The sequence below is a fragment of the Topomyia yanbarensis genome, chromosome 2, assembly GCF_030247195.1.
Source record: "Topomyia yanbarensis strain Yona2022 chromosome 2, ASM3024719v1, whole genome shotgun sequence".
Lineage (NCBI taxonomy): Eukaryota > Metazoa > Arthropoda > Insecta > Diptera > Culicidae > Topomyia > Topomyia yanbarensis.
In genome coordinates, this window is record NC_080671.1 from 195,327,989 (window position 1) to 195,343,112 (window position 15,124).

Consider the following 15,124-nt stretch of genomic DNA (forward strand, 5'->3'; position numbering starts at 1 on the left):
GTGCTAATAGACACTAGTGATACAACAGGGCGACGTTCGACATCAACATCTGTATTCGAAATTACATGGTGCTTCAAGTTCGGCCATACTTCCTTTGGCAACACCAAAAATGGTGATCCGTGCCACCAAAGATTGTCATTGATTATTTGATTCGGTTTCGTTCCACGCGATATTCTATCTGCTGAATTAAGTTCTGATGGAACATGTCGCCAAGAATGACTATTGGATAATCTTTGCACCTCACTTATCCGATTTGAAACAAAGATCTTCCATACGGAAGGAGGGGAATTTATCCATTGTAATACGACAGTGGAGTCGGTCCAAAACGTTATTGGTCCTAAAAAGTCTGTAGTATTTACCACTTGATCTACAAGCTTCGCTCCCAGTAACGCCGCACACAGTTCCAGACGCGGAATGGTCATCCCACGAAGTGGCGCTACTCTTGATTTAGAAATTAACAAGTTACTGGTTGGGTTATTTCCTCCGTCTTCGGAAACAACATACACACAGCAACCATAACCTTTCTCTGAAGCATCGCAAAAACAATGGATTGAATAATTTTGACCGACTAGAACACGTCGAGGAACTTTCAATTGAGAAAACTCTGAAATTTGAGATCTAAAATCCATCCACCACTCTGACAAAGTGTCAGGAAGTTTATCGTCCCATCCAAAACCTTCTACCCACAATTTTTGTATAAAGATTTTAGCACTAATAACTACAGCTCCCAATAATCCTAGAGGATCAAAAAGTTGAGCCATTTCTGAAACAACTATTCTCTTTGTTACCACTTCTAACGGAAGAAAGGAGGGAATTTTGAAACAAAATAAATCGTTATGAGGATCCCACAAGAGTCCCAATGTTTTCACAGACGTCGAGCGATCTATCTCTACCTGACTTGGCATCTCTATTAGTTCAGGGGGAAGCATACGAAGAACTCGAGAATCATTTGCGCACCATTTTCTTAGATGAAAACCTCCCGCCTGCAACAATTTTTGCAATTGTACAGTCGATTCGACTGCCCTTTCCAGGTTATCTTCGCCCGCTAATGTATCATCGACATATGTTCGAGTGGTAATTATTTTCGCACCGAGTGGAAATTTTTTCCCTTCATCTATAGCGAGCTGATTTAGAACGCGAGTTGCCTGATACGGGGCACAATTAGTACCATATGTTACCGTGGTTAGTTGAAACGTCTTAAAGGGTAATGCTGGATTTTCTCTCCAAACTATTTGGAGTAAATTACGATCGTTTGGATGTATCCAAATTTGTCTGAACATTTTTTCAATGTCAGCAATGAAGACATACCTTGGCATACGAAAATTTAACACGATAGACAAAAGAGTTGGTTGGACCGTTGGTCCAGCATATAACACATCATTTAACGACAACTGATTACACCCGTTGCAGGATGCATCAAAAACAACGCGTGTTTTAGTGCTGGAGCTATCGGAGCGTTGCACAGCATGATGAGGTAAAAAGAAACTCGGGTTACCTGTTCTTGTAGTTGGTTCCATGTGGCCTAAACGAGCATACTCATTCATAAATTGACGATAATCTTCATAAAACTCAGGTTCTCTGGTAAATCTTCTTTCGATGGACTGCAACCTTCGTTGGGCCATTGGATAAGTATTTCCCAGAAGCGGCAATCGATCTTCCCTAACTGGCAATTGAACCACGTAGCGACCGGTTTCATCTCGAGCAACTGTTCTCCGAAAATGCTCCTCACATTTTTGCTCATCACTAGATAGAGTGCGTCGCTCGTCAATACGGTCCAGCTCCCAGAACCGCTGCAACATCGCGTCGAGATTGGACCCAGTGCCAATTATACAGATGGACGGTTTGTTAGCCGGCGCGGAATACATCCCGGACACGACAAATCCCAGCACTGTTTTCTGTAAAGACGGATATCCTTCAGATAAATTATATTTTTTCCCTTCAATCAAAGCAAAGAAAATTTCAGCTCCTATAAGAATGTCAACCCCCGCACTGACGTTGAACTTGGGATCCGCTAGTGGTAAATAATTTGGAATATTCCAATCACTTATATCGATGCTTTTACTTGGAAGAATTGCAGGTATCTTGGGAATTATCAAACACAATATTATTTTTGCAAATGCTCCGACGCGAGACCCGACGTTTAGCTCTATCATTTCATCGACATGTAATTTTCCTGGACCGATTCCGACCACATCCATATTTGTTTTCAACCTTTTCAGTCCTAATTTTCTTGCTAGTCTATCAGAAATGAAATTGCACTGCGAACAATTATCTAAAACTACCCGAGCATAATGAACATTTTCAGAAATATCGTTGACCTTTACTAGAGAAGTAGCCAAAAAAACTTCGCAACCGTCACGCAACGGATGCTGTTTAGTGGAACTGGATGATAACACTGTCCCTTGTTTTGTTTCTATTGGTTTATCATTAACGGTTGATGGCGCATTATTGACGAGCAGCGTGGTAAGTGGTTGTGCACTGGATGAACGCGACGCGAGAGGATTCATCTGAGCCGTATGATCAACATGTGATTGTGGATGCGAATCTATTACACTCCGACGTGAGTGACTCGTGATAAGAGTATTCGTAGCACTTTCACCAATCTCTATCGGTGGTAAATGTAGTAAGGTATGATGGCGTTTATCACAGACACTGCAAAGCGATGAGTTACAATTTTTCGCGAGGTGATTACCGTTAAGACAATTAATACATAACTTACACCGTTTAGCAAACTCAAATCTTTGCTTCGGAGAGAGCTGTCTAAATTGATCACAATGATATATCGCGTGGCCATGCTTGCACACAGGGCACCTTTTAGAAGGTTCAGTTATAACATAAGTGGGTGACAATTTTGATTTTTGAGGTTGTTTTACTTCATTGACAATTTGGGTTTCTTGCGACAATTTTACCGATTGAAGTGTACGAACTTGTTTTCGAATAAACGCGACGAGTTCTTCGTAGGACGGTCTTTCATCCTCTTTACACTGACCTTCCCATTGCTTTAGAGTAGTAGGATCTAACCGACGGCTTAAACTTTCTACGAGTACTGAGTTCCAGTGTTGTTCCGCACGTTCGAGTTGGTTTAATACACTTACATGGCGATCAAATTGATCAACTAACTCCGACAAGGCAGTAGGAGATTCACGTTTTAACGACGAAATAGAAAATAACGCGGCGAGATGACGTTTTATTAACAGATTTGGATTATTATACCGATTTTCCAATGATTTCCATCCAACAGCATAATTATCGGTCGACATTTCGAGAGAAGAAACAATTCTTTGGGCTTCACCCTTTAAAGAAGCCTTTAGGTAATGTAATTTCTGTATGGGTGATAATTGACAATTACCATGAACGAGAGATTTAAAAACGTCCCTGAACTCGATCCAATATTCAGGATTGCCATCGAACTCAGGTAATTTTATTTCGGGAAGACGAACGGCTTGCACCATTTGAGCTGGGAATTGAGACTCACGAGACGCGGTGCTGGTTTCGACACGAGGCAATTTACTGATGAGAGCTGACTTTAGTTGAACGTATTGGTTATGAAACGCAACTCGCGTTTCTGACAAACCCGAATCATCCGTTTCATCAGAGTCTTCGAGTACCTCTATTTCATCTTGTACTTCAGCGAATTGTCTCCATAAATCATCCAGGAGATCAATCCGAACTTGAACTTGAGTGCTTTGGAATAATTCGAAATTATCATTAAAATCGCGTATTAAATTTGCCGATCCCAAAATGGTGGATCTTTTACGATAAAGAATTTTTAGTCGGCTAGCCGCCGGACGAGATTTACGTTTGGGGTTCATTGATCGGTTCATCGCTCCGGCACGGAATTTACAGAATGGTAGAATGAGCGTACCTGTATGATGTTCCTTCGATTTGTTCCTTTACCCACTAACACGTGTTCGCATTCGATCAAGCACCACTTCGACAAATATACGGTTCACTATTTGAGAATTATTACGTTCACGACAACTGGTTCGATTAGAATCGTGAAATCTTTTCCGCATAAAAGTTTAATTTCCGGCGACACGAGTCCCGGGTTTCGGCACCATTATGTTCTATCACTCGCGGACAAGGTTCACGGACGCTAAATTTTGGGAGTTCGGAGGTTTAGCGGTTAAACAACGTAGTTCGCACTTCAACTTATATAATCGACTGATATCTTAAAACTAAACTTACAGAGTTGCATGAGTCACTATTTATACCAAAATTATATGTGTGTATGTGATACGGGAAATATGAGCTAAACGGAAAGCAAATTTTACAGTTCAGTGGATTGAATAAGTTCAATAGACGACTTCATGTCGGAGTTCATTTTGATTAGGATGGTATCCAATAGCTTAATAATTAATAATTAATAATAATAATATAATTTATTTCAAACAGTATTCTTGCCGAAGTATCCAACTCAGGAATTGTTCAAAATCATTTTAGGATCTTGCCAATATAACTGGTTCGGTGTATCAAAATTAACAGGAAATATGCAATGGATTGGAATTTGTCGGTCCCCGGAATTGATGGAGAAATACAACGTTGGCGGGGTGCAGGAGCAACTAAAACTGCAGCTTTCGTTGAAAGGGAAAGTAGTGCCATGGAATTTTATAAAATCGAATTCTCCCGCAGCCTACATGATAAGCCTTCTTCTACGCAAAACGTGAAAAGTGCAAACATTGATGCAAATGCGATTCAACCTGATATTGACAAGAAAATTTTAAGGGTCGTTTCTCCGCGATCTTGATCTAATGATGACCTCGATACCACTGCCGACTCTTTAAAAATAGGCTATACAGCTTTGTACCAATAAGAAGTAAAAGTAAACACCAGTTTGGAGAGTAAAATAACACAGTGAACGAAGAGGCGGCTAGGCGGGTTAAACTAGACGCTGGCGATCGGTAGGCTAATGAAACTTTGTTCTAGGCTACCCGCCGTAACTTGCCGTTTATTGTAAAAGTAGTATGGGAAAGGGTATCTGATCTCTCCGTGATTCTTAGAGAGCGACGATAATGATACGACCATTAAACGACAAGAATTGATTTCTCCACACGAATAGAAAAACAATTTTGGTGCTGCTCAATTTCCCGTAACAATAAATGTTTGTGTTTGGTTTTAAAAATCGTAGTGCTGCATTCTTCAAATTTGCTAATTACAATCACTCTCCCATGGAAAATTGAAATACGTGACATAGGTAATTTCTCTATTTCGCTCTTCAAATTAAACTGCAACAATGCTCCCACCATAGCCCACCTTTCATTTGTCTTCTTGGAATTGACAAGCGGTATGGGCATTCTCAGCATTCAAATGAGTGCAAGGATGTAAATTATATAGGGTAAAAGGGTATAATACGCCCCACCGGGGCTAAATGCCCCTTTTTGATTCCCAGGATTTCTGAATTATCTAAAAAGTAAAAATGACTGATAACAGCATCGTTTCATGAAATCAACGTACTAAGTTAGTTTGGTATTTTTAATATGTTGCAAAACAACAATATACACAAAAGTTTCAAAAGAGCTACTTTTATGTAAGCTTTCACTTTTTCCAAAAGCATTACAACCAATTAGAAATAGTCGGATTCGATAGAACTATTTCAAGTAGCTTACTAGAATGTTATAGTTACTATCTTAGTTTATAGCTTGGCTTAAAACTATGTGTGTGTGTGTGTGTAGAATTATTCTTGTATTCACAACAGCTCATCACTGGCCAAAACGCCCCACCCATTGTTGTGGGGCATACTCAACGATTGCTGTGGGGCATACCGTCCTCTTGTTGTGGGGCATATTACACTTTCACCGGGGGCATTTTGCCCTGGGTGAAAGAAAAAACTAGAATTTAGGCATCTTTGAAAAATGTTTAATTGTACTTTTATCAGGATGTTTTTAATAAAAAATGAAACGGGTACTAATTTCTAACTAATATAACAATAAATTAGAGTAGTTAGTGAGAAGATTATAGCGTCGAATGGTGAAATATAGCTATTTTTGCTTAAGGGGGGCGTATTAGACCTGTTTACCCTAGATCAGAAAACTGGAAGTGGCAGGGTCGTCGATCTGTATATTTCACATCCTTGCATTCGCTTGGGGATCATCCATAAATAACGTAGCATTATATGGGGGGAGGGGGGAGTTTTGTATATTGTGATGATGTATGACGACAGGGGGGTTGGGGGTCATGTCATGCTACGTAGCTTTTTAGAGGGGAATAGAAAAGAATTTTTAAAAAAATTTACGGGTCAAGCGGGGGGGGGGGCAGGGTTACCGTCAAGCTACGTAATTACCAGGGGGTATTTCGAGGTTTGTGACTAAATGCTACGATGGGGGAAGGGGATGTTTAAAATCACTCAAAAAATGCTACGTCATTTATGGATGGTCCCTTGAGTGCTATGACTCTAAATTTGCATATCTTTTCCTATTCACTAATCTGTTGCTAATTAAATGTCGATAAAAAGTAAAGAAAATGTGACTGTCGAAACAGAAAAGGAAAAAAGTTTCAGATAATTTTCTTAATATTTTGGCGCATGAGCTTTTTGAAAAAATTAAAAATTGCACAAAATTCCCCTCCAACATTCCCAAAAGGGCATATATTTTATTCAAAACTGAATTGAATACCAACCAATTTAAAAACACCGAAGGAAACTACTTATTGTTGAAGTTGATCTCAAAGACATGCGTATCATGTTCTGGTTACCCATGTGAAAAGTAAACAATGCATATTTCGTAGAAATGCGCCTTTGTCTTTGATGGGACGAATTCAAAAGACGCGTTCATTGATGAATTGTAATAAACATTAAAAACGTGCGCTCAGTTGGTAATAGTAAATTAATTTTGTATGCAAAAAATAGTGCTTTAATTTGATAATTTAGAATAATATATTGAAAATAATTGGTCGGTGTTAAGTCAGACCGGACTAAGTCGCAAAACATCAAAAAATGGGATAATGATAGCACTGGATAAAGATTTTCTTTAGCTACATTCGACTTTTGCCGGATTTGAAATAAGTAACAATAAACCAGAATTATGGCAAAAATCATTTTCCAATTATAATGTAAAGGATGCTGCGATTCAAACTTTAAACTCGTTTTTTCGAAATCAATATATTGTCACTTAACAGTCCGATCTGACTTAACACCGACCAATTGCACTACCTTTTCCAAATGTGTGCTTTTAATGAGTTCAATGTCAAAGAGCGGGCCGAACTATTCCGTGGTGAAAAAATACCGTCGCTTTTCCACGAAACAGTAAGGACAATTACAAGCAACTGCGAGTTTTCGTGTCGCTCCTTTAGCTAAGTGTCACATGCCACCAAGGCACAATTTTGGGTCAAACGCTAGTGAGGTTGTTTAGGAATCCTTTTGATCCAATCCGAATTCTGTGAACTCCCGATAACTTGTTCTGCCCTAGTTTACATCGCTTGTAAACGATTTGGAACGAAGATTCCCTACGTCGTGCTTAGTATGTGGCAGTATGTTTGTGTGTCAACGACGGAAGCCTCCTCTTCGAGGGACATGGAAACCCTTATTCTACGTAGCAATAACGACTATGGAGGCTCCTGTCGACGAGACGAGTGAAAGTGGATGATGATGATGATGATGATCATGTAGAATCCGACAACCACCATTGAGTCCCTGAAAGAACATTTCATTTCATAACGTTTGATATTCACCATTACGAGTACCACATTAAGAGCGGGATGCCAACCGAAAGTATGACACATTTTTCGAAGGATGACGGTTTCTTCCTCGCTGATAATAAGGGAAGAAAATCCTACCAGGTGTAGGAGGAAGGAACACCACTTTTACGAAGGAATTAAATTGACACTCTTTGCTCTGCGCGTTCTGCCATTTCGGTTGACAGGGGTAGTAAAATATGTAGATGGTGAGCACAACTTTTCCCCGCCTTCGGTAGCCTTTTCGAAGCAAAAGCACGTAGCCAATATGTTGCGATAAAAATGTAGCTAACAGTTCTGAACTTGGCTGCATTGGATCGGAAACTTGGAGGTGGCAGTTTTAATTTACGGTCTGTTGCATGTCAATTTTCATGAATGTTTTATGCTTTGGGAAAGTAGCTATTAAAAGTTACTTCAGTAAACTCGTTTACTCGCACCGTTAGGTTTGCCGGTGTCATCGGGATAAATTTGAACGCTTATTTTAATAATTTAAGGGAACCCATTTTTCGATCGTTTAAGTACCTGACAGGGAGAACAAATTTAAAAGAAAATTGTTGACTCGTTGATTATAATTTCAATTGTTAGAAAAGGCGGAAATTGTATTAATTTAATAGTCATCTCTTTTCAATGGATATTGCTTTCTAGTATCGAATACAATAAGTGAGTCGGCATTAATTCACAATTAATTTGATCATGGCCTCCTGCTCAAAATGGACGTATGTAATATAACAAAAACTTTCACAAACTTTGTTTGTTGAAATATTTGCTTTGTACGACAAAGGTAATACTGCTAAATCAAGATAAAACTCAGTCAGATTTACAACCTGATTTTTTAATTCCTTCGTTAATTTATTCTCGTCTCGCACTCCTTGGCGAGAAATAATCAACTTGTATTTTATTTTCATTGTGATTTTTTTTTCCAGTTGTGATTTATGGAAGTTCACATGATTGAACATTATGTAAAATTTTTAAAGTGAATCTCCCAATATTTGATAGCGTCTCTCAGGTACTCCATATTGACAGCTCTGCCTGAAATTTTCTCTTTTTTTGGAAACTTCAATTTTACGGATTTTTCAATAAAATATTTTTATAGCACAGAAAATAAATTGTTGATAAGATTCCAGTCGTGCTGCTGTATAGATATTCAAAAATACCTTTAATAGATTCTTGGCATTTTTAGGAGAATGTTTATATTTTAAGGCAGTGGCGGATCCAGGGGGAGGGTCCTGAGGGTCCGGACCCCCTCCGAAATGTTTAACTTTTTGAGAAATTTTAAATTTGTTTCAATTTTTATTTAGTTTCAAACTTAAAATCATTTCAAACCAAAATTGGCCACTAAAACTGATTTTCATTTAATGAGGTTTTGACGTAGGGGAACCCGGGGCTATTAAGACAGTGGGGGTACTTCGGACCTCCTCGATTTCTCAGAAAATAGCAAGACTTTCTGACTATCGTACATATTCGTGGAAGCACCATTCTGAAACATGAATTTCGAGAGCTGAAGTTGATTCTTTGTTGAAAGGAGATACAACGTGATACAAAACCGTCATTGCACACGCCACAGCAAAGAAAATACATGGGCCGCCAATCGACAGCTGTGACATACCAGATTAAGTTTTTGTAAGGCAATTTTTTTTTGCTTCTTAAAGAGTGTCTCTTGTAACTAATACATAAGTAAACATATTTCCATTGTAAAAAACTAGAGAAAAATGACGGTCTGAATTGCCCCGTAGGCAGGTCCGAATTATCCTTACATTGTAAAAAGATGGAAAAACGTAGAGGTTTGCAAATCGTCGCCTAGCGCTGCCATTGAGTGGTGTAAAGGAGCCTTTTATGGCACCAAAATGTAGCTGAGGTTTCAAACTAACAATTAGGACATTTGACCGGTAACTTCTTTCACATCTATCCACCTAAAAGGACGATTTGCTTAAGTAGGTCCGAATAGCCCCGGGTTCCCCTATAACGTATCGTACAATTTTCATTCCAAAATCAAAATTTCGGACCCCTCCCGAAAAAATTTACTGGGTCCGCTCCTGTTTTAAGGTGACACCTGGTCCCAGAACTAAGATTTAATATCAAATAAATCGTATAAGTACAGTGCGTACATTCTGATCAAATCGTATGACTGAATTTTTATATACATAATTCTACAACTGTAAGTAATTCAAAAGTATTGACACAGTTTTCCAATAAAATAACCGCACAAGTCAACATGATCCGAGAATTCATAAAACTAATTTGTTTCCCATCAAATCTTACCTGTGTAGTCCGGGGTAATGTGATGTCGCTGCATGTCGTTCATGGAACACCCGCTGGCGGCGCTGGTGTACATATTTACATTGAACGGTTCGTGATATAAGCTGCTCTTGTCAATCGATTCATTGTCATCTATCGATACCTGAAAGTAAAGTTAAAAATCATTTGTTACCTCAAAATCAGATATAGTGCATAACTATAACTCTACATCGCAATTTCCAGTTTGTGCACAGAGTGTCTATCTGATAAACTGTTAAGCGTATGCATAACCCTTTGAGAAAAAATTTAAAAAAAATTCGAATTCTTGGGGTATTTTTGTTGAGGTCAGCCAAAATATTGTATTTTGTTATTCTTTGATCATAAAGTACAAATTCTCAAGAATGTTATCTCAAATTTCCATAGACATCCCAGCTGTATAAGCAAAGTTATGACGTTTTTCATCTTGCTTCTTAACGCACATTGGTCGAATGAATAGTGCCTTTAGTTAACACTTAGAAAAAATGAAAATTACATTTGACGTAAACAACATTGCGACGCATTTTGCTGTCTAATAGCGGAAGTTTACATGTTTTGACATGTAAAATAAAATATTGCGTCTCTTTTGATGTAAAACTCGGTTGAATAGAGATGGAGAATTCGTTGCTATCGTGCTATCCTATGACAAATGCCATTTAGGGGTAAACTAAGTTAGATAAGCCATGTTACATAATTTTAAGATCTCTACAATGTGGCATTTTCAGAATTTTTAAATTTTACTGGGTTACTGAGATATAGCGAAACATGACAAGCGCCAATTCCTCGAGTGATCGAATTGTGCTATCTTGTGACAATGAAAAAGGAGACAACAATCCTAGCTTGCAGCCATAAGCAGCACTGCGGAGAGCATCCTGGGACACGTACAGAGGAATCGACGGACGATTTATTCGATGGCGAGTGCCAAGAGATATTGGACGAGAAGAATGCAGCACGCGCAGCGATGTTGCTTCAAGCCACTCGTCAGAACGTGGAGTCATATCGACGGAAGCGAAAACAGCAGACTCGTCTTTTTCAGAACAAAAAGCGCCGCCTGGAAGAGTCTGAGAGAGAGGAGATGGAGCTGCTGTATCGCTCTCAGGAAACGCGGGCGTTCTTTAAGAAGCTAGAGTTATTCAGCGCAACGGTTTTGTGCCGCGGGCCGAAATTTGTAGAGACAAGGTCTAAAGGTGAAGGCAGTACTACAATGAATGGTGCGCAGGAGGATAATCGGGCGTTTGAGGAGGACGATTATGTCAGTGTCGCAGCCGACAGGGATGTACCTACGCCCACTATGAATGAGGTTAACGAGGCTATTCAACAGCTCAAGAACAACAAGGCAGCTGGTAAGGATGGTCTAGGAGCGGAACTCTTCAAGGTGGGTCCGGAGAAACTGACGGAAAGCATGTACCGAATAATGGAAAGAATCTGGAATAGAGAACAGCTACCAGAGGAGTGGAAGGAAGGGGCCATCACCCCGATATAAAAGAAAGGCGACGACTGTGAAAATTACAGAGCGATCACAGTGACAAATGCCGCGTACAAAGTGCTATCCCAGATTCTATTCCGGCGCCTATTACCGCTGGTAAATGGATTTGTCGGGAGTTATCAGGCCGGTTTCATCAACTGCAGGTCAACAAACGACCAAATCTTTACTATACTACTTTACTCCAAAAATACCGTGAATATCAGGTCCCGACACCTCACCTGCTCATCGACTTTAAAACCGCATATGACACGGTGGACCGTATAGAGCTACGGAAAATGATGGACGAGAACGGCTTCCCTGAGAAGCTGACAAGACTGATTAAGGTTACAATGGATGGTGTAAGGTGTTGTGTCAAAATTTCGGGCGGCCTCTCGGGTCCGTTTGAAACACACAGGGGACTAAGACAAGGCGATGGGTTGTCCTGCCTGCTGTTCGATATAGCGCTGGAAGGTGTAATGCGAAGAGCGGGGTTTAATATGCGGGGTACGATTTTCGCGAGGTCCGGACAGTTCGTGTGCTTCGCTGACTACGTGGACATAATCGGTAGAAACAAGGACACGGTAGCAGATCTGTATACCCGACTGAAGCGCAAAGTAGCACGAGTAGGACTGAAGATGAATGTGTCTAAGACGAAGTACATGCTGGCTGGCGGAACCGAACGCGATAGGGAACGCTTAGGCAGTAGTATTACGATCGACGGCGACGACTTCGAGGTGGTTGAGTAGTTCATCTATCTAGGCTCATTGGTGACTGCGGACAATAACACCAGCCGGGAGAGCAGAAGGCGTATTATCTCTGGAGGTCGTGCTTACTATGGGCTTCACAAAACTTTGAGATCCAGGAAGCTTCACCACCGCACGAAATGCGCCATGTACAACACACTGATTAGACCGGTGGTTTTCTACGGGCACGAAACGTGGACAATGCTCGAGGAGGATCTGCAAGCACTCGAAGTCTTCGAAGGAAGGGTGCTGAGTACGATCTTCGGTGGTGTGCAGGAGGATGGCGTGTGGAGGAGAAGGATGAACCACGAACTTGTGCGAGTCTATGGTGAGCCAAGTATCCGGAAAGTAGCTCAAGCTGGAAGGGTACGGTGGGCAGGGCATGTTGTGAGGATGCTGGACAACAACCCCACCAAGTTGGTTTTCACCTCCAACCCGACAGGTACAAGACGGAGAGGAGCACAGTGTTCCCGGTGGCTGGACCAAGATGAGCAGAACATCGCGAGTATCGGGCACCTGAGAGGTTGGAGACAAGCAGCAACTGACCGAGTGACGTGGCGGAATATTGTGGAACAGATTAAATTATGATAGTATGATGTACAATCAGGAAATAATAAATAATCCTAGCATGTTGGCTTGCTATAAGCCAAAAAGCTTATAGCAAGCCACCAGATGTCTCTGAAGACATACGTAATTCCTATGCAGATCAACTATAATAATTAGCTAGGTTCTTGTCTTGGGAGTAAAACATTTCCTATCATAGTTTTTTTTCTGCGAATTGTTGGTTTGTCTTTTTGAGATTATTGAACATATTTCCACTAGTTTTGGAAAGTATGCCGAAATGTAATGATGGATTATGCAAGAAGAATACTTTTTTCGTCTAGTCGCCTGTCAACAATAACCTTGTTTGACATATAAATTGTCTACAACCAACTTTTATTCATTGTTTTGAAACCAACTTTTATTCATTGTTTTTCCCGAACAGAGGAGGAAAATTGTTAAAATTTTGTGTTCTAATACCATCATTTTGTAACCTGATAATGCTACTTCCACATGGAAAAGTATAACATTGAGCATAGTGATGTATAACGCATAATTTTACGATTTCCAGTTTGCATCTTTTTTTGATCACTTCGCGTGGCCCATACATATAAAAAATGGTTAAGTGACGAGAAAAATGAATTACGAGCAATTGAGAGAAAATGAACAAGATTGGTTCAGAAATTTTCAGCAATAGTGATCACGGAAAAGCCATTTTTGGAAAAACAACAGGTATTCAAAGCGCTGCAACCTTCGATCTATTGCTCGTATCTCTTTTCTAAGGATTACTTTCGGAGAGACCATTTTTTTATTTAAAAAAAATATATATATATGGGCAAGTCAAAAAGGTATGTAACCACCTAATTCGATTAAAAGCTGTAGCGTAACTGGCGACCTGGGCTGAACTAAATTCTAATAGACACAGTCTGTGCTTTGCCGCAATAAGCAATTTACTCTGCTTGTCAAGAAATCATCGGTATAATCTGGCAAACAACCACATGATAAAGAAAATGCCAGGTTTATCAATACGAATATGAAAATAATTCTTCTTGGTAGTTGCTAGTTTTGGTTCCTTTGAATTCGACATCGACAGATGAGATTATCTTGGTAGCAATAGTCACAGATAATAAGTGTTTTTCGTTAAATGGAATGGAAAATAACTGTTTGTATGGAAATTAAATTACAGTTTATATCCACACAGAAATGAAAGGTTAGCTCATCCAGAGACCTGTATCTGACAGACCTGATCAATCCACTTCGAGGCATCTAGGTAAATGTACCTTAAGTGCATCCGAACGTTCAATCATAAACACTGACAACGAACGCAACGGAAATGACCGATGTCGGCAGAACTAAGCAGGCTTCGTTTCAACCGCGGAGGCGCGTTGATTCTATCTGACGCACCACACATCATCAGCAGCTCTGAGCAACATCAAAGTGCACAAACTCATTATATCGCTCGTTCGCTCCCATTCGGATGATTTACGCTGCATTTGGCTGCACAGACGGGCCACAGAAAGCCGCGTGGGAAGTGGCACTTTTAGTACGGCCAATGAGCAGATGAAGATGTTTGTTCGCCTCCTTCCGCAACGATTTATGGCAGCTAATGATGGGAGGCAGAATTCTCGGGGCGCGTTGATTGGTTCATGAGTTATGTGCAGTTTGAGGCGACGCGAATCTCGGCATCCTTGCCGATCGATAGCACTATATTCAACAAACCGGTCCGTCCCTCCCACACAAACACTGCAATGAAAGCAAAATTTACCTTAAAATTACTATTCAGCCGTTTATCAATCCCCAGACTGTCGGTATGCAAATTGTGCTGCAGCGCGTCCAGCACGGCAGCCGTTCGGGTGCGTTTGTTCTTCGCCACGATGAACAGGATGATGACGATCAACAGCAGAATGATAGTAGTCAGCACCGCGATGATAACGCCGACAAAGTGTGGCTCCGGCTCCTGGTCGATCGGTTTCGGCGAGATAACTGTGGGTAAGTGAAAAACAGAAATACAGGCTTTAATAAGCGGTGAGTGTCAAGGTGCGACGCTAAAGCACAAATTTGTACTTGAAGGTGGGCTCCTAAAATATATTTATATATGCTAACCAGGGCTGAGCGTGCTCGGGAATAATTTAAATTGCAAATCGTTGCTACTGTTGGCAGAATATGCCTGAACCGGAAGCAAGCGCTGTGATACGGGAGACAGAGTTTTTAGCAGCTTGAAGTATGCACATTTGATATCAAGCACTTAAAAACATAGATAAAACTATTCAACAGACAAAGTGTGAATACCAAAAACAAATAGGATAAACGCATCTATTATAAGAAATCCAAAGAAATTATGAACTATTTATTGAGTTACACTATAAATAGATAACTCAAAAGCTGTAACTCATCAACTAAAAACTCAAGGATTCGATACCTCATAGCTCCAGAACTG

At 40.2% G+C, this 15,124-nt stretch overlaps 1 protein-coding gene across 2 annotated transcripts in view; it reads right to left on the reverse strand.

Annotated features, from left to right (window-relative positions):
* LOC131682567 (discoidin domain-containing receptor tyrosine kinase B) overlaps positions 1–15,124 on the reverse strand; it is an 840,338-nt gene that overhangs the window by 137,295 nt on the left and 687,919 nt on the right. For both annotated transcript variants that reach the window (XM_058964138.1, XM_058964139.1), the window contains exons 10-11: positions 14,453–14,670; positions 9,928–10,066 (exon numbers count right to left, since the gene is read on the reverse strand). In XM_058964138.1, coding sequence (XP_058820121.1) covers positions 9,928–10,066; positions 14,453–14,670 — 357 coding nt within the window. The remainder of the gene's footprint in view (positions 1–9,927; positions 10,067–14,452; positions 14,671–15,124) is intronic.